Raw genomic sequence first — 25,494 nt, 5'->3', positions numbered from 1 at the left:
TTTACTAAGAAAAAAAATTATGTTTCCCCTCACATTGACTGAGTCACATATTCAAACTCACCTGGGATATCGCCAAAGGGAAAATTGTCTCTCTGTATCCCCCTACTCACAATGCCGCCCACCCCAATTTAGATACCCAATGTGTAAGACTGTTCAGACTGGGCACAATGGCTCACGCCTGTAATCCCAACACTTTGGGAGGCTGAGGCGGGTGGATCACTTGAGGTCAGGAGTTGGAGACCAGTCTGGCCAACATGGTGAAACCCCATCTCCACTAAAGATACAAAAATTAGCCGGGCATGGTGGTGCATGCCTATAATCCCAGCTACTCGGGAGGCTGAGGCAGGAGAATCGCTTGAACCTGGGAGGTGGAGGTTGCAGTGAGCCAGGATCATGCCACTGCACTCCAGCCTGGGCAACAGAGTGAGACTGTGAGACTACGTCCCCTGCACCCCCCCACCCCCCACCCAAAAAAAAAAAAGAGACTATTTAGTGAGTTTCACTTCCTCCACCCTCAGAAATGCATTTGGTTCTAGGTGAATCTGACCAGAAAAGATGGACCTAGTTTAGTGTCTGGTTTGACCCCAAGGAATCATTCTACAAGGGATCATTCTAGAATATCCCCAAAGGTCTTTAGTGCTGCACTCTGTATGGAGTTGAGGTCCTCTTAGGAGCAGGCCTAATGTAGCCCCGGGTCACCTCATATTAATGAGTCCCCAGCCCATCAGATTTCCCTGGGCCACTAAAACCAGAGCAGACCCTCCAAACCTGAACCTGAGCCTGAGCCTGTATTTCTTCCACCAACACTCAGCCTCAGTTCACATCTAGCACGGCCTTCAGGAGCCAGTGGGCAAAGGAAGGAGAGCTGGGGGGTGGGAGTGGCCCCACCTGTGGGCAATTGACTCTTGGCCCAGTGACACCAAGGATGGAAATAATGAACGGGAGCAGAGAGGGAAGGTGAGGCTGGCTGGAGGCAGGAGGAGAAGCAGCTCCCAGAAGTCTTGTGATCCATCACACACAGGCCCCCGAAGCCTTCCAGAGCCCCTAGTTGAAAGACAACCCCACATTGTTCCATGGAGCCTCATGCTGGGAATAAAGGTATTGTTAAAGCTTGGCTCCAAACAAGGAAGCTTTGCCAGACTGTTTCAGCAATAAATCTACCTTGAGAAAGTGATGAAAACAGCTGCAGGACCCCTTAGACCATTGATGAAAGATTTGTTAACTACGTTGGAGTCATCTGTTGACTCAGATCCTTCCTGAGGGTTGCAGACAGGATAAGTTCAGAGAGCTAAACAGCAGTCTTACCTCAGTGCATTCAGCTGAGGCTTTTCCACAAGTAAAGAGCCAGGAGACGGCCAGGCACAGAGGCTCACGCCTGTAATCCCAGCACTTTGGGAGGCCGAGGTGGGCGGATCACGAGGTCAGGAGATAGAGACCATCCTGGCTAACACGGTGAAACTCCGTCTCTACTAAAAAAATACAAAAAATTAGCCGGGCGCAGTGGCGGGCGCCTGTAGTCCCAGCTACTCGGGAGGCTGAGGCAGGAAAATGGCGTGAACCCGGGAGGCGGAGCTTGCAGTGAGCCGAGATAGCGCCACTGCACTCCGGCCTGGGCAAAAGAGCGAGATTCTGCCTCAAAAAAAAAAAAAAAAAAGAGCCAGGAGACAGCCCGGGAATCCCAAGAGCTTGCTTCAGGCTGAGCACCTCCATGACAACAGAGCAGGCTGCAGGTCACGCCACCATAATCTCACCACTGTCGTCCACTAATCCCTCACAGTTTACAAGGGGCTGTCACATTCATTATCTTCTTTGAGCTCCAGATAACTCTACAAGGAAGTGACGGCAAGAAATCTGTATCCCCACTTTACAGATGGGGAAACTCTGTCCAAGAAATGAAGTCTCAACCCTGAGCCTCCTGACTGCTAGTGCAGCTCTTTCCACAGACCTGGTTGCCACTTCCGAGGAGGCACTATCAGAAATACAAAATAAGGGAGGAGGGGGAGCAAGGGAGGGCCTTGAGCACTTTTACTCAGAGAAGCAAGAAGGAAGGCAGTTTGAAGGCAGCAAGAACACCACATCCATTTCCAGGGTGACAAGCTGACCCATTGTTCACCATTGCAGGTCAACAGGGCCTGGATGAAGAGGAAGCTGGAGCTGCTGGACATGTGGACCAGGGCCCTCTAGCCAAGAACCATGGCAGTCAGGGGACTGACTTGCCACCACTCAAGAAGCAGCCCTGGCAGGAAGATGAAACGCAGGCAGAGGTACCATTTCTTTTTTTTTTTTCCCCCAGACAGAGTCTCACTCTGTCGCCCAGACTGGAGTGCAATGGCACGATTTCAGCTCACTGCAACCTCTGCCTCCCGGGTTCAAGCATTTCTCCTGCCTCAGCCTCCTGAATAGCTGGGACTACAGGTAAGCACCACCAGGCCTGGCTAATTTTTTGTATTTTAGTAGAGATGGGGTTTCACCATGTTGCCCAGGCTGGTCTCGAACCCCTGAGCTCAGGCAATCTGCTGGCCTCAGCCTCCCAAAGTGCTAGGATTACAGGCACGAGCCACAGAGCCTGGCCAGAGGTACCACTTCTAATGGGCTCTCTTCTGTCATTGTTCTTGACTGCAGAGAGGATTCTCTCTCCCTTTGCCGTTTCTCGAGACTTCCAGAGAAGGGAAGAGTACTTTGACCTTTTTGACTACCATTTCCCCAAAGTGTCACCTATAGAACTCTAGCATTGCAAGATGCTCCATTTAACAAAGTTTTGGCTGGGCGTGGTGGCTCACGCCTGTAATCCCAGCACTTTGGGAGACCAAGGCAGGTGTATCACCTGAGGCCAGGAGTTCAAGACCAGCCTGGCCAACATGGTGAAACACCATCTCTACTAAAAATACAAAAATTAGCCAGGCATGGTGGTGGGCACCTGTAATCCCAGCTACTCGGGAGGCTGAGGCAGGAGAATCGCTTGAACCTGGGAGTAGGAGGTTGTAGTAAGCCAAGATCATGCCATGCACTCCAGCCTGGGCAACAGAGTGAAACCCTGCCTCTAAATAAATAAATAAGAGTTTCGGCCGGGTGCAGTGGCTCATGCCTGTAATCCCAGCATTTTGGGAGGCCGAGGCGGGCAGATCACGAGGTCAGGAGATCGAGACCATCCTGGCTAACACAGTGAAACCCCGTCTCTACTAAAAATACAAAAAATTAGCTGGGCAAGGTGGTGGGCGCCCGTAGTCCCAGCTACTCGGGAGGCTGAGGCAGGAGAATGGCGTGAACCCCGGGGGGCGGAGCCTGCAGTGAGCCGAGATCGCGCCACTGTACTCCAGCCTGGGCGACAGCGAGACTCTGTCTCAAAAAAATAAAATAAAATAAATTAAATAAATAAATAAATAAGAGTTTCATAGGCAAATACACTGGGGAAGTGCTGCATGCCTTCTCCTCCTGGAAGTCACATGTGTAGTTAGATACGAGAGCTTCGAGAAGTTCTATAACATAGTCACCAGCTTAACTTTGTTAAACTCTGGGTTTTCCAAACTTATGTAACCACAGATTCTCCCCTGACTCTTTGCTCATCTTGGCAGCTGTTAATCTTGTTTGAAAAATAGCTATTGCCTTAGACTCAGAAAAGCCTTGGTTTGGCTCCTGCTTTTTGATAGTTGTGATGAGCCTGTCCAAGAATCATAACTAACTTTGAGCCTGAATTCATCTCTTCTGTAAAATGGAGCTATTATCATATGTCTAACAAGGTTACTGTGAGGATTAAATGAGTTACAATGTAGAAACACTTTCTAAACTCTAAGGCCCCGTGTGTGTGTGTGTGTGTGTGTGTGTGTGTGTGTGTGTGTGTGTGTGTACAAGATAACAATTGTTCAGAGCAACATAGACAACATCTCCTCCTATCCTGAATACACTCATTTGACTTACAAGAAGGTCATACGCCAAAGAGAAGAGGAAAGGTGGAGAAGAACCACCGAGTGGAAGGGCAGAGGGGAGAAACATTTCCTTTTTGGGGGTGGTGGGGGAGGGACACGATCTTGCTCTGTTGCCCAGGCTGGAGTTCAGAGGCGCTACCACAGCTCACTGCAGCCTTGACCTCCTGGGCTCAAGCAATCCTCCTGCCTCAGCCCCCTGAGTAGCTGGGACTACAGGTGCGTGCCACCATGCCTGGCTAATTTTTAAAATTTTTTTGTAGAGATTAGGTCTCACTATGTTGTCCAGGCTGGTCTCAAACTCCTGAGCTCAAGCAATCCTCCTGTCTGGGCATCCCAAAGTGCTAGGACTACAGGTGTGAGCCACTGCGTTCAGCCTGAGAAACATTTCATAATGGATAAAGACACCAATACTAGCACTTCATTTTGATTTTTAATCAAAATCTTGTGTTTTTTTTTTTCACAAGATAGCACTATATGTCAGGCATGGCTAAGTATCATTCTTTCTATCATCAACAATAAAATGTTTTATTGTAATAAACAGCATTAAAAAGCTTGCTGTGATCGCTTCTCGGCCTTTTGGCTAAGATCAAGTGTAAAAAGCTTGCTGTTATAACCTTATTTTTCTTCCCAACCTGCAAAAGAAATTTCATCCTTGAAACCACAAGCCTAGCCACGAGGGCTGTTAAAGAAACCTGCTCTGCCCCTTTACGACAGCCTGTTTACAGGAATGTGTATCTGTCGTTCCCTAGGACACGTCAATAGAGAATCACCTTTGTTTATATGCTTCAAAGGAAAGCTACAATGAAAAGACACAGCAAACCTCCAGGAAGACCTTTGGGCATGGCTGCATCGATCACTCTTGGCTCCCAAGTGACAAATCCCAGGTTACATTCTGTGAAGGCGCCTTCCCTAATAGGAAGGCAGATCTCAGTGGTAAGAACCCAAATGTCTTGCTCATTGATCTGGGTAAACCCAGTCATGCAGAGTTCATTTAAGGACACTGAGGCATGCCAAACATCACTTCCTTGCACCACTCACCTTACAAAATAAAAGCCAGAATCTAGCTGGACATGGGAATGCGACTCTGGCAGGCTCCTCTTTGCCTAGTGCTTAGCTGCATCCATTCGGAAATCATACTGTCTGGGCTCAAGTCACCCCCACTTACAGCTGTGATCTTGGACATATTAACCAATATTGCTGATGCTCAGTTTTCTCATCTGTAAAATGGGGATAATAACCCCATAAGGCTATTGTGTAAATTGAGTTAATATACATGAAATATTCTACATAATTCTCCATATTTAGAGCTCAATACATATTAATTATTATTGTTATCATTCTCTTTACCACCTGACTCAGCCAGCAAGAACTCAACCCAGATCAGGAGCCTGGGGCTCTCTGAACCTGCCTCCCCCAAAGCTAGGGCTGTCCCAGTGCCCCAGCACACTCCCTGCCTTTCCCCCCATTAACTACAATGTGATAAAAGTCAAAACTCAACTGTTCATCCCCATACCTGCAATTAATATATTCTCATTCTCATCCTGTTTTTAAAGATAAACAAAGGAACATGAAACTCCACAAGGCCAGAAGCAGCCACTTGTTACAGGCGCTTCCTGCTGACAGATGCCTCTTCCCTCCTGTAGCATCTGCCATTGGCTCCGGAATAATCACCCCTGGGGAAGTGAAGAAGAAAAAGGTTGTGTGTATATGTATGTTTGTGCATGCAGGAGAGAGAGAGAGGAGGGAAGAGAGAGAAATTAATCCCAATCTAGAAATAAGGTAACTCAAAAGGCTGTCTCAAAAGAGAACTGGCCTCTCTAGCGTCTGAGCTGACCAGGTGGAGCTGGAATAGAGCTGTAGTAATTTACTAAAGGTTGAAAATCATGAAGTGCAAGGAATTTCAGCTGCCACCAATTCTACCTTAAAGCATGGTTATTACCACACTCCCTGATAGCAACAGAATTCTTTGATTTCTTAAGGGGCAAGGGATTATCTGTAAACGTTTTAAAGGACAGAATTTGAGTTTGTAAGCAGTAAACTCACTTCAGATTCAAAATGCTGGAGATCTTGAACCCAGCAACAGTTTGGCTCCACTGAGGGTCTATCACCTTTGAAAATGCAGGGGAAATTTTGCAAGTCTATCAACCTCCTTTGGGAGCCAAATACACCTTTTTTAGAGATGTCCTTGGCTGTCTCTGGCCTGGTCCTGCCTTGCAGTTCTATGTGGGTCTTTCTTCAGTGTTTGGAGGCACCAGTGATGAATGGGGACAAGCAAGGGCCCCAGGATGTTCTGCCCGGAGTAGCTATGGGAACATGAGCAGGTCACTCACACACTCTGAACACAGTGACTTTATCTGTGTATCCAGATAATAATGTCAACCTTACAGGGCTGGTAGAAGAGATGAAGCACTTTTAGGAAAGTATGTTGTATCTGACTGTGATCTACAGTGATGTTGATTAATTGCAGGGATTCATGTCATCTGAAGTGTTCCTGAAGCAGCTATGGGCACTCCAGGTGGTCCTGCTGCCAGTGAGGGAGTTTGTTTACAGTCTGTTCAAGATTTTCTCAGATTTCCTGTGCCTGAGTTAATCCAAACCTTTCCATCCACACCAGAAGGGCCTCTGTCTTCCCAGGTTCCTTTGGTGCAGGAGTGAACAGCAGGCTTGACCTGCCAAGCTCACCACAGGCCCAAGGAAAGCCCTGGACTTTGCTCCTGGGTCAGCCCAGAACTGAGCCAGGCCCAGAGGAAAGGAGTCCCTTCCCTCAACCCATGTATATGGTTTCACAGAGGAAAGCAATATTTTCCACCATATTAAAACTCTGTGTAAATTTTTAATTAGGATAAAGAAATTAAGTCTTGGCTCGTCAGCCATACCTCACGCAAATCATTTGAGTTTCCACATTGATTTCTCAATGCAAACCTTGTCAAACAAAATGCACAAGGTCAGTATTCAAAAAAGGGCAGTTGGTGTGGGCAGCCGGCACCTGGACAGTGAGGGTCTCCAGGAGTATAAAGATCCTATGTGTGTGTGTTTGGTTTATCATTTTCTTAATGTCTCAAAATTATAAATATTACCCTGCATAGATTTGGTTGAATTTCCTTCCTCAATCAACTCTAAATACATAGGTTGCTTATGTATGCTTCTGAACCTTTTTTTCTTTTTGAATACTAAAAAGGAGACACTAGAAGGGTGTCTGACTTCCCAGATTTCTTTGGCCCAGGAGCAAACAGCAGGCCTAATGCTTTTATTTTTCCTCCTATGAAACTGAACTCCTGAAACCAAAACATGTATACATTTCACAGAGCCAAGTTCATATGTTAAAAGTTGCAAACTAAAAGGAGAAATTTTCAGCAACCTCTGAATAATTAGAAACAGGAGGCTCTTACTACTACCCCCAGTGAATCTCTCATACACACACACACACACACACACACACACACACACACACACATACACGCACACACATACACACTTTTTGGGGGACAGAAAAAAAACGACAAAATTAGTTGCTGATTCTGACACACAATGATTCTTTTTCAGCTATGTTCATATTACATAAGTATGAAAAAGCTTCAATTTTTCTGCTAGTGGCTAGATAAATGCTAATGAGAGGAGAGTCTACTCTCAAAGAAATATGGAAATAATCCTAGTTTCAAACACTATTATAATTGCATATATTAGCTCATTTAATCCTTACAACAACCTTATGAGGTAGATAGTATGATTACTGCCATTTTACAGAGGAAGAAATTGTGGCTTAGCTAAGGTCAGCAATCACAAATGCTATTTCCTGCCCCTTCTTAGTGGAAAGCTTGCTCAAACAATGTTCTGTACTTTGCTTTTTCTCTTAACAACATATGCTGAGATTTCTCCCAATCAGTTCAAAGAGATCTCAGCTATGTCATTTTAGTCCGGCTCAGTCTTTCCAGCTGCAAGAAAAAGAAAGACTTTATATCCTCTCAAAGGCTCTTAAACTGAGTGTGTTTATAATTCTCAGAGAAATCACAGGCAGGATTAACAGGGGCATATGCTGGATCCCAGGAGACCAAGTGGCACCACTGAAGTCAGATACCAGCTCCCAGCTGGATTAGCTTACCTCTCTCAGCAGCTCCTGGTGCAAGAGATACAATAAGAGACAGTATCGTTTGCCCCTGCAGGCAGCAGGGTTTGGATACCTGCCATGATCGTTTTGTTTTTAAATTTTCTCCAGGCACCAAAGGCTTTGAAATTACCTCCTATCTCAGAAGAACCACCCAGAGTCTTGGAGCCCCTGAAGAGCCAATTTAAAGCCAATGAGCCCCCAACAGAGCTCTTCATCTTACCGGTGGAGATTCATTACCACACCAAACACCCCCCAAAAGAGAAAGCCCACAGAAGAGGTAGGTCCCGGATGCATGGGCACTCCTGACGGAGAGCCTGGGATGGGGAGTCCTGCTGATTCTACATGCTCCTACATCATGGCTGACCTTCCCTATGGTCATCCCCTTCAGAGAATATTTTTTAAAGAAGGAAAAAGGGTAAAATCTAGAAGAAGATCTCTTCTGATCATATTCAATTGGATTTTTAAAATATTTATTATACCCTTCATTAAGCAATGCATTTTGTTAAGCTGTGGAAGAGAAAGGAAGACAGGTATATACATAAATAAGTCCAATGCACCATAGGTGTTATAAAAGGGCAAGAATTTTTCAGGCAGCTTACAAAAAAATAATTGTATAAAACAAGACAACTAAAATTGAAATTGGAAAAAAAAAAACCCTGGGTAAAAGGAGTAGAGAAATAGATGTTATCAGACATCTGAGATGAATTCATGGTTTGAGGTAGGTACTGGATTTAGCTGAGTTTCCTGGCAGCCAAGGTAAAAAGGACACTGGAATCTTTGCACCTCCATTTTATAAAAGAAAGATAAAAGTTCATCCAAAAAGTCATTTTCCTGATTTTGAATTAGGTTATTTTGTAAGGGATGACCTCTATAATCTTTGCCAGGGCAGAGATTATGTGCTTCTAAGCAAAGTTCTAAGAGAATATGAGCAAAGGAGTTCAATTCCAACTGGTGACGTGGGCTTTTTAGGGGAGGCTTCTGAGTGACCTCTCACCCTGTGTCACAAGGAAAAACTCTTTCTGACTTTCCTTTCATTCCATAGTACTCTTGTTTAAGACACATTCTTGCTCCAGGTACTTCTCTGGGCCCTCTGAGGCAAAAAGTGTCCTAGTTTTGACAGGGGTCCCAGTTCTGAGTTTTCTAGAAACTTCAGCAGAGACTGCCACTGGCTTCTTGGAGAGTTTGACTCCTGGGAATCACACAGGCAGCCATTTTGTTCTAAGGCTGTTTGGACTTCTCACTGGAAAAAATGCCTAATGGTGGAGCTTAAAAGACCAATGGAAGGGGACACGAAGGAAATTTCTGGGGTGATGAAAAATGTTCTCACTCTGGGTTGCTTGTATGGATTATAGATTTGTCAAAACTCACTGAACTGTACACTCAAGATCTGTGCAATTCACTCTATGTAGATTTTACCTTGCCAAAAAATTACTCAGCTCCCTAAAAAAAAAAGAAAATCAACAACACAGTGTTTTAAAATGCAGGTCTTCTTATTATTCAGGTGTGGTGAGGCCAACAGATCAGGAGACAGTTGGCACTGAAAAGACAGTTTGTTACTCACAGTTCCAAGAGGAGGAGGCACACCACACCATGCAGGGCCACATGGGGGCGCACCAGCCTCCAGGAGGCAGAAGGCTGTGAAAGAGGCTGTATTGCCGTTTTCATAGAAGGAATATGGGCAAGGCAGAGCAAGCAGCCTAAGCAGATTTAGAATTGTCTAGTTTGAATAATTCAGCCAGCTCTGTGGCATAGGGGCTGTCCCTTGCTGTCTGGTACCGGCCCTCTGATAATTACAGCAGGCAGATAGTAGCCTGGGAATGTTAAGAGTTTGATAAAGGAGGTTGTTGGGGGTCAGGAACTCTGGGTTGGTTGGGGTGCATATGACAGGTATGTTCCCAGGTGAGTCATTACTGTCTCTAGGAACTGGCCAGCCCTGGGAGGGACAGTCAGGTCCCAGATGTCAAAACATCAGAATGAAAAGATATACTTAATAAAAAGAGAGACAAGACTATTCACAAGATTGGGTTCGATCTGATTATTTTCCATGATGACCCTGATAGGAAGGTGAGGAAAACCACCAGGCCATCATGAACCAGATTCTTAAAGCCAGATGCACCGAGCTTACCAACACTGACAATGAAACATAGGAATCGGGTACAAAGACAGTGAATTCATGGAGTTCTTCCCCATTTACATGTCATGAGGACCCTGCTTTAAAAGCATCAGAAGCCTAACTCAAAGTGTGTTAAGCAAAAAGCAAGAAAAGAAAGAAAAGGAAAGGGGAAAAAAGAAGGAAAGACGAAAGGAAGGGAGACACGGAAAGAAGGAAGGAAGGAAGGGAAGGAAGGGAAGAAATGAAGGAAAGGAAGAAAGGAAGGGAGGGAGGGAGAGAGGAAAGGAAGGAGGGAAGGAAGGGAAGGAAGGAAGGAAGGAATTTGTTCATGCAAGAATCAGGTAACTGCAGGACCAGCTGAATCCAGGCCTCGGAAAATATGTGTGCAGTACTTTTCTCTCAACTCTGTTAGCCTTTCCTCTGAAGCAGGCTGTTACCATGAGGTGATAAAGATGTCTTCCTGAAATTCCATGCTAATCTCCTTCCTGTTAGCCTCTATTGGAAGGATATGCCTCTTAAAAACTCTTGCAAAGCGCAGAAGTCACCCCTGATTGACTAGACTTGGGTCATGTGCCCACCCCGGAACCAATCTCTGTGGCTAAGGCAATGAGGTACTCTCATGCCAGGCTTCAGTTCCATACCCCTCTCTGGAATCAGCAAATGGACACTGCTCCAACCAAACCACATGGTGTGAGCAGGGAAGGGATAGGTCCCCAAAAGAAGAGACATTAGGCAAAAACAACAGACCTCTGCTACAACTTAGCCTCCTCCTTGTCTCCTAGGTGCTCCACACCCTGAGTCAGAACCAGAAAGAAGTGAAGAAGCCATGCCTGTGTGGAAATCTCCCCTGAAGCATGCGTCCTTAGAAACGCCACGGGAGTTAACAGTGCATCTCCCAGTGGACGCAAGCAGGGACACACTCTCACCTCAAGGTAGCTCCTCCCTCCCTCTAGCATCCCTCGGGAACCTCACTCTGAAGGGAAGCAAGGCAAGACACACAAGGGTCCACAGCCAAGGAAAAGGAGTCTGGAAGGGAGGTTAGTTCACCGGCAACCACTGGAAGATGGCCTTTGTGCAGGCAGCAGCTGCCTTCACCAAAGTGCTGCACTAAAACTAACAGTGTCCAGCTCACCAGTTACTTACTCCCTAACTCATCCCACTACTAATATTTTAACAGTGTCCAGCTCACCAATTACTTACTTCCTAACTCATCCCACTACTATTTTCTGGTTGCAGATGTAGAAAGGCGTCAAACTTACCAAAAGTTTGCTGCATGCCTTATAGTTTATCCTGTATTTTTAAACAATGAAATTTCATTTCTAATCTGTTTATAAATATGTATTTATTCATTAAAAAGTCCATAGTATCGGCAGGGTGTGGTGGTTCATGCCTATAATCCCAGCACTTTGGGAGGCTGAGGTGGGTGGGGATCATTTGAGGTCAGGAGTTTGCCAGCCTGGCCAACATGGTGAAACCCCATCTCTACTGAAAATACAAAAAATTAGCCAGGAGTGGTGGTGCACGCCTGTAATCCCCACTACTCAGGTGGCTGAGGTACAAGAATCACTTGAACCCAGGAGGCGGAGGTTGCAGGGAGCCGAGACTGTGCCACTGCACTCCAGCCTGGGTGACAGAGCGAGATCCTGTCTAAAAATAAAAAATAAAAAAGTTTAAAAAAAAGGTCCATAATATTGATAAAAGTCTTCACTCCAATTTCCATGACGTGGACATTTGAAATTATACACATGGGTGCATCTAAGTGTTTGTGTTTATGTGTTGGATAGGTTGGAAGTAACAAGCCATATTTAGAAAACTCCCCATTTTCAGAAAACTGAGCCTCCTTTCCAAAAGGCATGTGCAAGATGACAGTATCACAGATGTCAAGTGACCTCTGACTACTGGTATCAGAAATAGGAAGATGCACATTAATGTGTTTGGAGTTCTTCCTCTGTGCCAGGCACTGTTCTTAGTTTTTAACATGTATTCTCTCAGGTACTCCTCACAGCAATCCTCTCCTCCTTTTACAGATCAGAAAACAGAAGCCCTGAGAGATAGGTAGTATGTTTGAGGTCACGTAACTATAAGTGGCCTCACTAGGATTGGAGCTCAGGGCTTCCAGTGCCAGAATCCATGTTCTTACTCATTGTACTACATTCCCTTTCAGTATAAGCCCAACATTGTGACTTTTCTAACTAACACCAAAAAAATAGAATAAAAGAATAAACCAAACAATGAACCTAGAACCTTTGATTATTGAAGCAGAGGCTTATTTGGTCTATCTCTTAAGTGAGAGTTAATTATCCTAAAGACTTTAATGTTTCTTTTTTTAAAAAATCCAAATATGGGCAGAGATTCCTCTGCAAATAGAAAAAAACGCACCTTTCTACTTATGGACCACAATGCGAGGTGCACAGCTGGGGCCACAAGATAAAGGACACCAGTGAATTTTATCTTCCATAGTGTTCATTTTGCACTGCCCTACACTTGTTTTGAGCTGCCATCACCACCAGGAACTGAGTACCAGAACTTGTCCCTCCTCTGCCACTCGGCCAGGAGGAAACTGGTTTAAGAAGCCCCTTGGTATAAATTATGCATGCGACTGAACCTGGGAGTAGATGCAGAAAGAAAGGGACCTAAAGAGGCAGTTCCAGCTGCACGTGGTGGCTCACACCTATAATCCCAGCACTTCAGGAGGCTGAGGCAGCAGATCACCTGAGGTCAGGAGTTCAAGACCAGCCTGACCAACATGGTGAAACCCCATTTCAACTAAAAATACAAAAATTAGCCAGGTGTAGTGGCACACACCTGTGATCCCAGCTACTCTGGAGGCTGAGGCACAAGAATTGCTTGAATCCAGGAGATGTAGGTTGCAGTGAGCCAAGATCACGCCACTGCACTCCAGCCTGGGCAACAGAGAGAGGCTCTGTCTAAAAAACAACAACAACAACAACAAAGAGGCAGTTCTTCATGGCAGTCTTCACACAGAGGTCCCTGCTGCACGAGCATGTTGATGCTGAGAGTGGGACTGCTCCATTGCAACAGAGGCGGCACATATTCATTTACTTGCCTAGGCCTGGATTACTTCCCTTCTAATACCACAGAAATGAAGCCAGCTTTTATGTATGCATCCACACATATATATTTTTTATTTTATTGCTTAACCATCTGAGAGTAAGTTGCAGACATTGTACCATTTATCCCTTATCAGCACGTATCTCCTAAGCCCAGGAATATTCTCCCTCCTAGTCACATACAATTACCACACTCAAGAAAGCAAACACTGGTGTAATAGTACTTTCTAATTTCTAATTCATAGTCACATTTCTCTATTTATACCGGTAATGTTCCTTTATAGCTTTTTTTTCAACCTAGAATTCAACTCAGAATCATGCATTACATTTAGTGGTCCCACTCTTTAGAATCTTTTCATCTAGAAGAGTCCCCCAGTCTTGTTTTTCATGACATTGACATTTTTGAAGAAGACGGGCCAGTTGCTTTGCAGAATTACCTTCAATTTGGATTTTTCTATTTCCTCATAATGAGATTCAGATCAAACTTTTTGGCAGGAATATCACAGAGGTGATGTTGTGTCCCTCTCGGCCCATCATATCAAGGGATGCAAAATGTCAGTTTCTTCCATTGTAGGTGATGTTAAATTTTATTATTTGGTTAAAGGTGATGTCTGCCCCATTTTTCCATTGTAAAGACACTTTGCCTCTTTTTAATGAATAAGTAGTCTGTGATCATTTGAGACCACATGAAGCCAATTTTTAAACCCAAATATTAATATCAACTAAGTTTTACATGTGAAATAAAGACCACTCCCTCTGAAAGAGGTGAAACCGAGGCCTCAGTCACTTGGGTTCCTGGGTTTCCTGCTTCATAGAGCATGCCCTGTTGGTGTTGAGAAGAGAAAACAGAAGCAGAGGGTAGGGTATGCTTTATGGAATGCTACCATCAATCCTGATACCCTCTGACTTCCATCTGGAAGGTAGCACTTTTTATTTAACCCTGAGGAAGGAATGCAATCATTGACTCTGCCTAGTAAAACTACTTTTTGGTCAGAAATCTATATCCAATAATCTCATCAGCTCTAAAGCTGGGATCTCTCTAGTCAGAGCCTTCGGACTAGGGGTGGAAGGAGTTTGCACCCTCTCCAGTCCTCCTTCCATCTCGGGATTTCATCCGTAAGATGAGAATAAAAACAACCACCACTCAATTCCTCCCAGTTCTTGGCAATTTTCCAGATGAACAGCCATGATTCTAGCCAAGAGTCATGTCATTTTGGCCATGGGAGATATCAGGTCCCTGGTGCTTAGCAGGACTGGAAAAGAGGGACAAACCTGAGAATGAGTGGAATAAACCATCCTAACACCAGGACGGTTTCTCCCTTCTAGCCACAATACAATTACCAGTCTTCATAGCAGTCTTCACACAGAGGTCCTTCAACCAAGTTAGAAGAGAGCTTCCTTCTCCTTCCTGCTGATTCTGTTTTCTCACACAGGCTTTTTCCCCTTTTGTTTTTAAAGATGATGATGCCCCACCCCAAGATGTGGCCCCACCATTGGATCTTCTACCCCCGATTAAAGGAAAAAAAAGTGCTGAGAGCCAGAAGGGCCTGGACAGCCCTAGGACATCAGGCTGCAGCAGCCCCCCAAGTCTCCCGAACATGAGAGCGCCCAGAAGGGCACTGCCAGCAGCTCAAGGTAATCATTTCCAGGGTGCATAGATGCCCCCCACTGGCTTGTATGTGGCTCATTGCCAGGGCCGCGTGGCTGCTGTGATGTAAGTTTTCTGAAAGGCATTCCATTGAAAAGGGGTAATTGAAACTGTTTCTGATGATGTCAGTGGGATTAATGTTCCCCATGCGTATTCCTAAAGGGTCAGTACATGTTTTAAGGGTTTGCTGCACCAGCATGCACTGCTACGCTGTTTTGTGCTTTCCTCACTCCTGGCAGCAGCATTTGATGACACAGCTCCCTGTGCTCCTGGGGGAGACACACTACTGGATTTACCAGGCACACTCCAAACAGCCATAACCCTTGCCCCCTGAGGCAAGAGAGCCCGATGAGCCTGCCAACAGAAGAGTCCCCAGACAGAAGTCAACTCCTGCCCAGGGCAGAGCCTGTTCACAGAGAGGAAAAGACCCTGATTTCTAGGGAAGGGTGAGGCAGGGCAAGGCCGTTCCCTCTAGAATTTAGACTCACTTCAAGTACTTATCCTTAAGGAGCTAATAGTCAAGGAGGGGACTAAGACGCTTATACAGAGCAATAATGCGAGGACAGTACAAGAGCAGCTTCCCCGGGGCTTCCATCTAAAGGTAGCTCATAGAGCAAAAATTGCTTAGAGTCCAAGTTACCCCTTAAAAATCCCTGGGAAGGTGCCACGCTGGAGACTGACAGACCATTTTCAGGAACGTGTGGTCCAGGCAGCTGTTTCTGCTTCGTTGAAGGCTTGGGCTGCTTTCTCACTTTGAGCACCAGATGAAGGAGATGACATGTGTTTGGGGGACAGATTGTATAAAGAAAGAGGTATCTCTATTAACAGCAGAATCACACTCAGGGCTGCGAGAAGCTCACACTTTGAAAGGCATGTGGGAACAGAGAGCCATCACAGAGGCAACAGATTTCACATCTTTCATTTCATGCTCAGTCAGGGACAGAATGCCTCAGTATTTAAATCAGTCTCGCTTGCTCTCTCTCTCCCCCACTGCCCAGCACACCCCCTTCTCATTCTCTCCCCAGAGCATATATAGTTGAATTCTTTAAGCATAAATTAAATCCACAGATTAATAGTTCCATTCTGTGTTTGCAGCTTCTGTTTCAGACTGAGATGGTCAAAATTAAATCCCTTCCTTCCCCACAACACTCTCTCTATCCCTAGAGACATTGTTTTCACCTAGAAACCATTCCGGGGTTGGAACTTCTCTTTCACAACCCCCTCCCCTTTATACTTGTGTGACAGCAATGCTCTTTTCATTTTGATACAATTGAACCAAACTTGGTGTACTGTTATGTCCCTACCTGGGGCCTTCCTAGGAAGTTGCATGGCCTGGGACAAATCACAGCAAATGGATACTCAGGCCTACTTTAGACATCCTTATAAAGGGAGAATCTGATTAGAATAGAATGCCAGTGGCCGGGCATGGTAGCTCATGCTTATAATACCAGCGCTTTGGGAGGCTGAGGTGGGCGGATCACAAGGTCAGGAGTTCAAGACCAGCTTGTGCAACAAGGTGAAACCCCATCTGTACTAAAAATACAAAAAAAAAAAAAAAATTAGCCAGGCATGGTGGTGCACATCTGTGATCCCAGCTACTCAGGAGGCTGAGGCAGGAGAATCACTTGAACCTGCGAGGCAGAGGTTGCAGTGAGCCGAGATAGCACCATTGCACTCCAGCCTGGGGAACAGAGCAAGACTCTGTCTCAAAAAAAAAAAAAGGATAGAATGCCAGGACCAGGACTGGGAAAAGAGAGCAGCCTGAAGCCTCAAGTGTGTGTGTTGGGTGTGTGCATGTGTGTAAGTGAATGTGTGTGGGATGTGTGCTTATATGCCCATGAGTACATGTGTGTGCTTGTGTGCATGCATGTCATTGTGCATATCTATATAGGCATGGCTGCACATGCACATGCATGTCTATATATTCAGTCCTGTGAATGTATGTGTGTCATATGCTCATGTATGTCACTGTTCATGTGTATGGGGGTGTGTGTGCATGCTTGCCCTGTGACAGTGTACATATGTGTGTGTGCCACTGTGTGAATATGTCAGTGTGCATTTGTAAGTGTGCATGTGTATGTGTGTACTCCTCAGCATCCACTGTAGCTGGTGGCCTGCTAGTCCAGGTAGCTGGACTCCTGGCCCATTTTTCTTGGAGATGGGGAAGGTAAGTATGGTGTAATATGAATAAATTTGGTCTTTGTCCCTGGTTTCTATTACTAAGCTAAAACTCTTGGAATTTTCTGAATGATAGTAGTATCTTTTGTTATTCATAATAAGCCCCTTTGAAAACACCTGAGTTTATGCTAATGAGGTGACGTAAGGTAAGGCCCCTAGGTAGCCTCATGATGGGGCCAGTGACCAGAAGGACCAAGCAATAAGAGGATTAGAGGGTTGGAGCTTCCAGCCACAACCTCTAGGAAAGGGGAGGGGACATGGAGATCACACTCTTTATTAGCTGTTGACCACGAATTGATAAGCTTCAGCATTGCTGAGCGTGTCTAGGTGGGAGGGCAGCAGGCCCAGGGAGGGCACGGAAGCTCAGCACATCCTCGCCCATCTCTTCATCTGGCTGTTCACAATATCCTTTCTAATGTCCTTTATAAATAAGCCAGAAAATGTAAGTAAGTGTTTCCCTGAGTTCTGTGAGCTGTCCTACCAAATTGTTGAACCCAAGGAGAGGGAGGACTGTGGGAGGCCCAATTTAGAGCTGGTCGGTCAGAAGTACAGGTCACAATCTGGGACTTGCAATTGGCATCTGAAGTGGGGGGCAATCTTGTGGACTGAGCCCTACCCTGTGGGATCTGACACCATCTCCAGGTAGAGAGTGTCAGAACTGAATTAAATTATAGGACAACCAGTTGGTATCTGCTGGAGAATTGCTTGGCATGGGGGAAACCCTGCAATCTAGTCCCAGGAGTGTTCTGGGTTGAGCATTGAGATTCGAGTTGGGAATAAATGACTTGTCTTTTACTTTTACAGTCAGGTTATTAAAAATACCTTCAATCTTTCTAAGTAACTAGGGAGACACAGCATCCTTCTCCTTGACCAGAGCCCCTGGCATCACCAAGCCATCCCAGTATTTCATCTAGAGGTTATGGTCGTGTATGCTGAGTACTGCACAGGACATCTGATGGAGGCGGACAGTAGAGGCAGGAAGCAGGAAGCCCTGTTCTCAGGGGCTGGGCTGCACACAGCTGAAGGAAGGGACTCCTTTTCCTTCACACAGAGTGCCCCCACTCACTTAGCCCTGCCCCTGAGGTAGCCAGGCTCTCCCGAAGTCATGATGTAGGTGAGTGGCAGCCCCTCCCTTTTCATCCCACCTTGACCCCTGGAAGGCAGGGCCTGAACAATAGCCCTGCTCTGCTGAGTCCCAGGAGTAGGGCTCACCCTATACTCCGGTGGGCACCCGAGCACACAGGCATCTACGGGTGTGTGCCCGTGGGGGACTAGGGGAACATGGCCCAGGTTCAGTCTGTCTCCCTCACCAACATGGTACTGACACTGCCTATGCTTGTGCTTATTTTCAAGAAGGTTCCAGCGACCCTACACTGGGACACTTCTTGCTGGGTCCAGATGGAGAAAAAGTCTGCCTGTCCCTCCCAGGTCATACCCAAACCGAGGCGCTTCCATCAGGTAAAGGTAAGCTAACACATTCCAGGGCAGCCTTGTTTTTTTTTTCAAAGGGGAAGATGTTACCTGCAGCTTCCAAATTTTCCCAGCAGCAGAGACATCATTAAAAACACATGCAAGTCAGCCAGTTTCTCCCCTTTCACCGACACAGAGGTGCTTCTGTAGCTCAGACACAATGATCCAATGTTTGCATAACAAGTTTACTCTCGCTGGAGCATTTGGAGAGAGAAGTTCCAGTGGAATGGCTTGGAAGAGGTCTAATGTGCCACGCTGATGCCTTGATGAGAATGATAAAGTCCTTTTGGTATTTGCCCAAACTAAACACTGCCTTTTCTCTTCTTTCCAACCACCCTGCAGAGGTGGAGACGGCTAATTGGTAATCCAATCAGGTATCCTTGTTATGTGTGTTGGTTCATCCCTGTGAATCATCTGGCTCCTGACAGATAGCAAGGCAGTTTCCAAAAACCCTTCTGGCATGTTCACTTTTTAGAAAAGAGATGCTGCCTCTGGGCAATAGCCATTTTGCAAAGGAAAAAAGAAATGAAGTCAGAGGGTGATGAGCATCAACCACCCAGAAACCACCGTGATGTGTATGCATGAGTTTGCAACCAGCAGGCCCCTTGATGTGGGAGACTAAAAGCTGCACTCACTTGGGGGGTTACGTCATGACCGGCTCAATAAAAAGAGCACAGATTCAGAAGCTAGGAGATTTGGGGAGCTCTGGCCTCACCTCTAAGTTGCCAGATGACTTTGAGTCAGTCCCTCATCCTCCCTGTATCCAAGGTTCCTCCACCAAAATGAGAGGATTGATTCCTCCCCTGAGAAATTCCTTGACCATTGCTGCATTTTACATCTCGTGTCCGCTGCTATTGAAGCAGCCACCCAGTATATGGATTTCCAGAAAGTAGAATGTATTTGATTCCAAATTCAACATCAAAGAACTTCCATCAGCAGTTGGTTTATACCAGGATATGAGTATAAAAATATGTTGGTTCTGAATTGGTGGAAGCAGGAGTTAGACAGGTGGAGGCCACTGTCAGCATGACACACCTGGTGCAACAGCTGGAAAGCAAATATGATTCTGTTCACCTGCTGCACATTTGTCCACTCTGTTCCCAGAGAAATAGTTCTCCCTTTTAGCACAGCGAAAGCTAGAAGCAGAAAAGGAAATATTTAGGCTGTAAGCTTATTGTCACCAGTGTCAACATGATGCTTCAGTCATTTTAGTACCCCTGGCACCTAGCATAGTCCCTGACATATACATAGAAGGGTCACAGTAAATGTTCATTGAAATTTTTTGAAAAATATTTCAATAATTTCCATGACATGGAGAAAGAGAAAGATGAAACTTATACTGATAAATGAAGACATGCCTTCCATCTTGTCCCAGTCCCACAGATGGTATATTTAATCCTACTTGCCTCTCAAACCTAAAGGCATTCACTGCATGCTTATTGAATGAATGAATGAATGAATGAATGAATGAATGAATGAATGAATGAATGAATCAGTTAGCCACTGACCCTTCTCAAGCCTTTCCTCCATGGGCAGTTGGTTGACCTTCAGTCTTGATGGTGAAAGGATGTTGCTCAAGAAGGTGGTGAAAGATTTTAAACCCACATCTTCCTATAAGGGTCTGGCTTTCTAAGAGTCTCCATTAATGAGCAAAGATTTTTTTGGTTTGGGCTTTTGTGTTTGTTTGTTTTGGTTTGGTTTGGGAGACAGTATACTGAAAAAAATTTTTCCTCTTGCAAAATATTAGGTTGGTGCAAAAGTAATTGCAGTTTTGCCATTACTTTTAATTGCAAAAACTACAATTACTTTTGCACCAACCTATAATTGCTCCAACCACACCAAACTCTTTGCAGAGCAGTTTGTTCAAAACCATCTTAATCACTGTCTCCACCCTCCCCTTCCAGCCTCATCTCCTACTATATTCCAGCCCACTCCTTGCTCATCTCTTTGATGGCCTAAAAATTCAGTCTTCATTCTTTTTTTTTTTTTTTTTTTTTTGAGACGGAGTCTCGCTCTGTCGCCCAGGCTGGAGTGCAGTGGCGCAATCTCGGCTCACTGCAAGCTCCGCCTCCCGAGTTCACGCCATTCTCCTGCCTCAGCCTCTCCGAGTAGCTGGGACTACAGGCGCCTGCCACCACGCCCGGCTAATTTTTTGTATTTTAAGTAGAGACGGGGTTTCACCATGGTCTCGATCTCCTGACCTCGTGATCCGCCCGCCTCGGCCTCCCAAAGTGCTGGGATTACAAGTGTGAGCCACCGTGCCCGGCCTTCATTCTTTTCTCTCCAAACTTTTGCTGAAGTTGCCCCCAAATATTTAGAATAGCTTTAAGTTCATCTTTTCTGGAACATTTTCCTTAATAAATCCACCTCATTGCACACAACTGCCTCAGCCCCATTCCTCTCTCTCTCTTTCTCAATCTCACTTTTGTGATTATTGTATTTATCTGCATCTGTTTTCTGTTTAGCTCCCAATATATGAGTCCTAGAGAACGTCTCATCTCTATCATATGTCCAGGAAAAGCTTGTTGATTGACTGAATACCCCAGGTGCCACAAAGGAAAGTTCTTTAGGGATCATAGTTGTTGTTGGTTTTTTGGGGTTTTTTTAATTAAAAAAAAAAAAAAACTCATGAGTAAAGGAAGGAATACGATCCATCTGATCTTTCTGAGACTTCCAGGCTCTGTCAACAACTATTTGGAAATAAATTCTTAGGCAATTAGATCATGATATCTTGCTTTCAGACAGCATAGGGAGAATGAACTTCCCAGGCTTGTGCGGGAGGTGCCTTGAGAGGAAATTCTCCAGCCCCAGTCAAGTCTTCAGATGACTGCATCCCTGGCTGACACTCTGTCTGTGACCTCATAAAAGGCTGCACCAGAACCACACACCTAAGCCACTCCAAGATTCCCACAGAAACTGAGACATAACAAAGGTTTATTGTTTTAGGTTTCAGGATCATTTGTTTTGCAGTAATAGATAACTAGTATTCTAGATAACTAGTATTCTTGGTGTCATTTTGTGATGGTCTGTGATTTGGTTGACAGAAAGATGAGTCTAAGAATATCCCAGCTGGTCTCAAAACACTGATCATTTAGGGGTAAACATAGGCTAAGTGACTGTTCTCCCCATTTTTCCTTTGTGATAAGTTGGTTGTGGGACCCCATGGGTAAAATAATCCTTCCATGTTGGTGGGGTACTGTTTAAAGTATGATTTTCCTTAAGCAGCCCATCTCTTAGTAGCTGTTACCTTACTGATGATGCCGAGAGATGTAAGGGAGGAGAATTAATTTCGATAAGGCCATGTGAGGAAGAAGAAAAAACTCTGGTTTTATTCCCACCTGTACTGCCCAGGATTTCTGTGATCACAGGCAAATAACTTCATTGCCTTGGACCTCAGCTTCCTCATATGGAAAAAGAGGAGTTGGTATTAGATCCAGTCCTCACAGCACATGTCCCGTCGAACTCCAATTCCTCAGAAGGTTAACAGGCATTGTGTAAAAAAGGAAAGGTTCTAGGGCCAGATACATTTGGAAACCAGTGGACCAAAGTTAAGCAGATCCCTTACCGCAGGACTTCCTAGAGCCTCTGATATGCTGATGTGCACCATGGTTCTTCAGGATGGGGATATGCACTGTTTCCCAAACTTATTTGATCACTGAATCCCTTTGTTTTTGGTAAAGCATCATGTGGATCTAAAAAGTTTTTGGCAAACTTTGGAAAATGCTAAACTGACGATTTCTAAGGTTATTCTAACATGGCATGTTTCTAAATATGCCCCTTTCCCCAAGGAGACTCTCTCAGTGGAGCAGTTCTTGTGTCTAAATCCTGAAACAGGATTTCAGCCATTAATCATTTGTGACTATTATTATTTTTATTCTCTAAACATCAGTTCTGAATCATAGAGTCCACAATCCATCCATCTCTGGATAGGAAGAAATACAGGAAGATAGGAACCCCATGTGGTTATAGTGTACATTGTCCCTTATGCCTTTTCAGTGTTTTTCATATCTCTCATGAGAAATAATGTTGGCAGATGTTACCAGTACTAGTGATCTCCAGTCAAATGTTTGAATAAAGGAAAATGTGGCTGGATATGGTCTCTGGGCACCCAGCATTTCCTTTCAGTGGGCCTGCCTGTTACTACAGAGGCTAGAAGGCTAAAAACTACATTTCCCAGATAACCTTTGCAGCTAGGGGGCTGGATGCAAATTATTTTCTGCCAATTAGATGTGCTTGCATGAGATTTGGAGGGCAGAAGTGAGGCAGAAGCATCACAGCTCTGGGTACTGAGCTCATGAAGACCCAGCATGATAAGAGGCAGTTACTCTATAGTAACTCTGTTTCTTCTTAAAAATATGTGGGCAGTTTCTGTTCTGGGCTGAACCCTGACTAAAAATCTCTCCGTACAAAAATTACAGGAGATTCCCATCAGGCTTGGCATGGGGCTAAGTTAGGTCTATCACGTGTACCACAGTGTTGAGTGATTGTAGAAGGGCAGGCTGTGATAACTGTGTTTGTCCCAGCCTTCAGAAGGAAGCAGTGTTCTTTCCCTCACTGTAGTGAGACCAGCAAGGCCTCACAGCCCACTCTGGAAGGTGTCCTGATAGCCACCAGTAGAGAACTACTAAAACACAGTAGGGACTCTCCTTCATTTCCTTTGACAGAAACATCTTGTGATTCCTAGAAACATAAAGACTTCCCTACCTCATATGTAGCTGAAAAGGGGGCATCATCACCACTTTATGGCTTCCGAAGAAGAAACATGTCAAAAATAATAGCTTGCGGCCAGGCGTGATAGCTCATGACTGTAATCCACTTTGGGAGGCTGAGGAGGATGGATCACCTGAGGTCAGGAGTTGTTGAAACCCTGACTCTACTAAAAATACAAAACTTAGCCAGGCACGATGGCAGGTGCCTGTAATCCCAGCTACTTGGGAGGCTGAGGCAGGAGAATTACTTGAACCCAGGAGGCAGAGATTGCAGTGAGCCAAGACAGTGCCATTGCACTCCGGCCTGGGCAACAGAATGAGACTCCATCTCAAAAAAAAAAAAAAAAAAAAAGGAATAATAGCTTGCTTTGAATCCACTAGCTATTCATTTTTTGAAGAAAAAATCAATACAAAGTACTGAAGAATATATTATTTCCTTTTTTTTAAGATGATGGTACTTATGTCATTTTTTACAGAACCTGTGAAGTTATGAATTCTACCTCCCTTGCATTTGTTCTGTTTCAGAGAACCCTAGAGTCAGGAGGGAACTTAGGCATCACCGTCATCAGTATTTAAGCAAAGGAAGCATTTAATCAGACTTTCCGAGGATACCAGTAAATAAAACAGATAAAAGCAGAACTATCTGGTTGAAGTGGAGATGGTCTAATTATGTCCCTCCCAACTTCTCTGAACTCAACTACCTCTTCCCCTCCTAAGACGGTTCTAGGAGTGGGGTGGGGGGCTATGCAGGGCCACTAGAGCTATGTGACAATTAGAAAACCTGCTGGGCCAGGCACGGTGGCTCATGCCTATAATCCCAGCACTTTGGGAGGCTGAGGCAGGAGGATCATTTGAGCCCAGGAGTTCAAGACCAACCTGAGTGATATCGTTTGGCTGTGTCCCCACCCAAATTTCATCTTGAACTGTAACTCCCACAATTCCCACATGTCATGGGAGGAACCTGGTGGGGGGTGATTGAATTATGGTGGCAGCTCTTTCCTGTGCTGTTCTCCTGATAGTGAATGAGTCTCACAAGATCTCATGGTTTTAAAAAGGGGAGTTTCCTTGCACAAGCTCTTTGCCTACTGCCATCCATGTAAGATGTGACTTACTCCTCCTTGCCTTCTGCCATGATTGTGAGGCCTCCTCAGCCACATGAAACTGAGTCCAATTAAACCTCTTTCTTTTGTAAATTGCCTAGTTTCAGTTATGTCTTTATCAGCAGCATGAAAACGGACTAATACACTGAGCAACATAGTGCAATCCCATCTCTGAAAAAACTTTTAAAAATTAGCTGGGCCTGGTGTGCGCACCTGTAGTCCAAGCTACTCCAGGGGCTGAGGTGGGAGTATTGCTTGAGCCTGGGAAGTCAAGGCTGCAGTGAGCCATGATTGCACCACTGCACACCAGCCTAGGCAATAGAGTGAGACCTTGTCTCAAAAAGAGAAAAGAAAACCTCTGATTTTATGGATAAGGAAACTGATGCCCAAAGAGGTATGATTTGCTCAAAGCCACACAGCTTTTATATGGCAAATCCAAGGCTCAAACCCAGATCTTCCTTCATCCAGTGAGGCCAGAGCTTTTCCCACTGCATCACACAGCTTCTAGTCCCTCTTATCCAGGTTTTCAAGCTTCAAGGACCAGTCAAAGTTCCCTCTCTACTGTGATGCCTTACCTGACCACCTCTGCCACGATTGCTATTTCCTTACGTTCCACTCATTCTTACCACCTGGGCCTCTTACCAAGCACTCCCTCACATCTTTTATCCTTTGCACTATTTTTCTTCTTTGCCCTCCTAGATTTAAAATTCCTGTGAGTAGATGCCCCTCATCTACCTCTGAATATCCCAGAGAACACATTTGGTACTCCCAGAGTATTTCTCATAATATTTACTGTATATTATGAATATTGACTGAATAATATTTATAAAAGGAATAATAGAAGAATGTGTTCAGCTAAATTCTAATAATAGAATCCCCCACCCTGGATTTTAGCTGAACACATGGCTGCCTACCAAGAGATTATGCTTCCCAGACTCACTTGCAGCTAGGTACGGCCATGTGACCAAGGTTTGACCAATGGGATGTGAATGGAAGTAACACATGCAACTTCCAGGTCATTTCCTTAAAAGGAAACTGCCTTTCCCCTCCTCTTTCTCCTTGGACTTGGTTGTGGTAACAGCTTCAACCATGTGGAAGAGAACAATTCCATATGGGATGATGGAGTACTAAGATATTAGGAACCAGGGTGCTCAGGTAATTTTATGGAGCAGAGCCA

The 25,494-nt window shown here is 45.1% G+C and overlaps 1 protein-coding gene across 1 annotated transcript in view; it reads left to right on the top strand.

Annotated features, from left to right (window-relative positions):
* KIAA2012 (KIAA2012 ortholog) overlaps window positions 1–25,494 on the top strand; it is a 129,622-nt gene that overhangs the window by 22,407 nt on the left and 81,721 nt on the right. The window contains exons 5-11 of the mRNA XM_032754924.2: window positions 2,122–2,264; window positions 4,673–4,856; window positions 5,477–5,619; window positions 8,137–8,305; window positions 10,924–11,073; window positions 14,671–14,847; window positions 18,392–18,502. Coding sequence (XP_032610815.1) covers window positions 2,122–2,264; window positions 4,673–4,856; window positions 5,477–5,619; window positions 8,137–8,305; window positions 10,924–11,073; window positions 14,671–14,847; window positions 18,392–18,502 — 1,077 coding nt within the window. The remainder of the gene's footprint in view (window positions 1–2,121; window positions 2,265–4,672; window positions 4,857–5,476; window positions 5,620–8,136; window positions 8,306–10,923; window positions 11,074–14,670; window positions 14,848–18,391; window positions 18,503–25,494) is intronic.

The sequence above is a fragment of the Hylobates moloch genome, unplaced genomic scaffold, assembly GCF_009828535.3.
Source record: "Hylobates moloch isolate HMO894 unplaced genomic scaffold, HMol_V3 SCAFFOLD_1, whole genome shotgun sequence".
Lineage (NCBI taxonomy): Eukaryota > Metazoa > Chordata > Mammalia > Primates > Hylobatidae > Hylobates > Hylobates moloch.
This window is presented reverse-complemented; position numbering and strand designations above follow the sequence as displayed.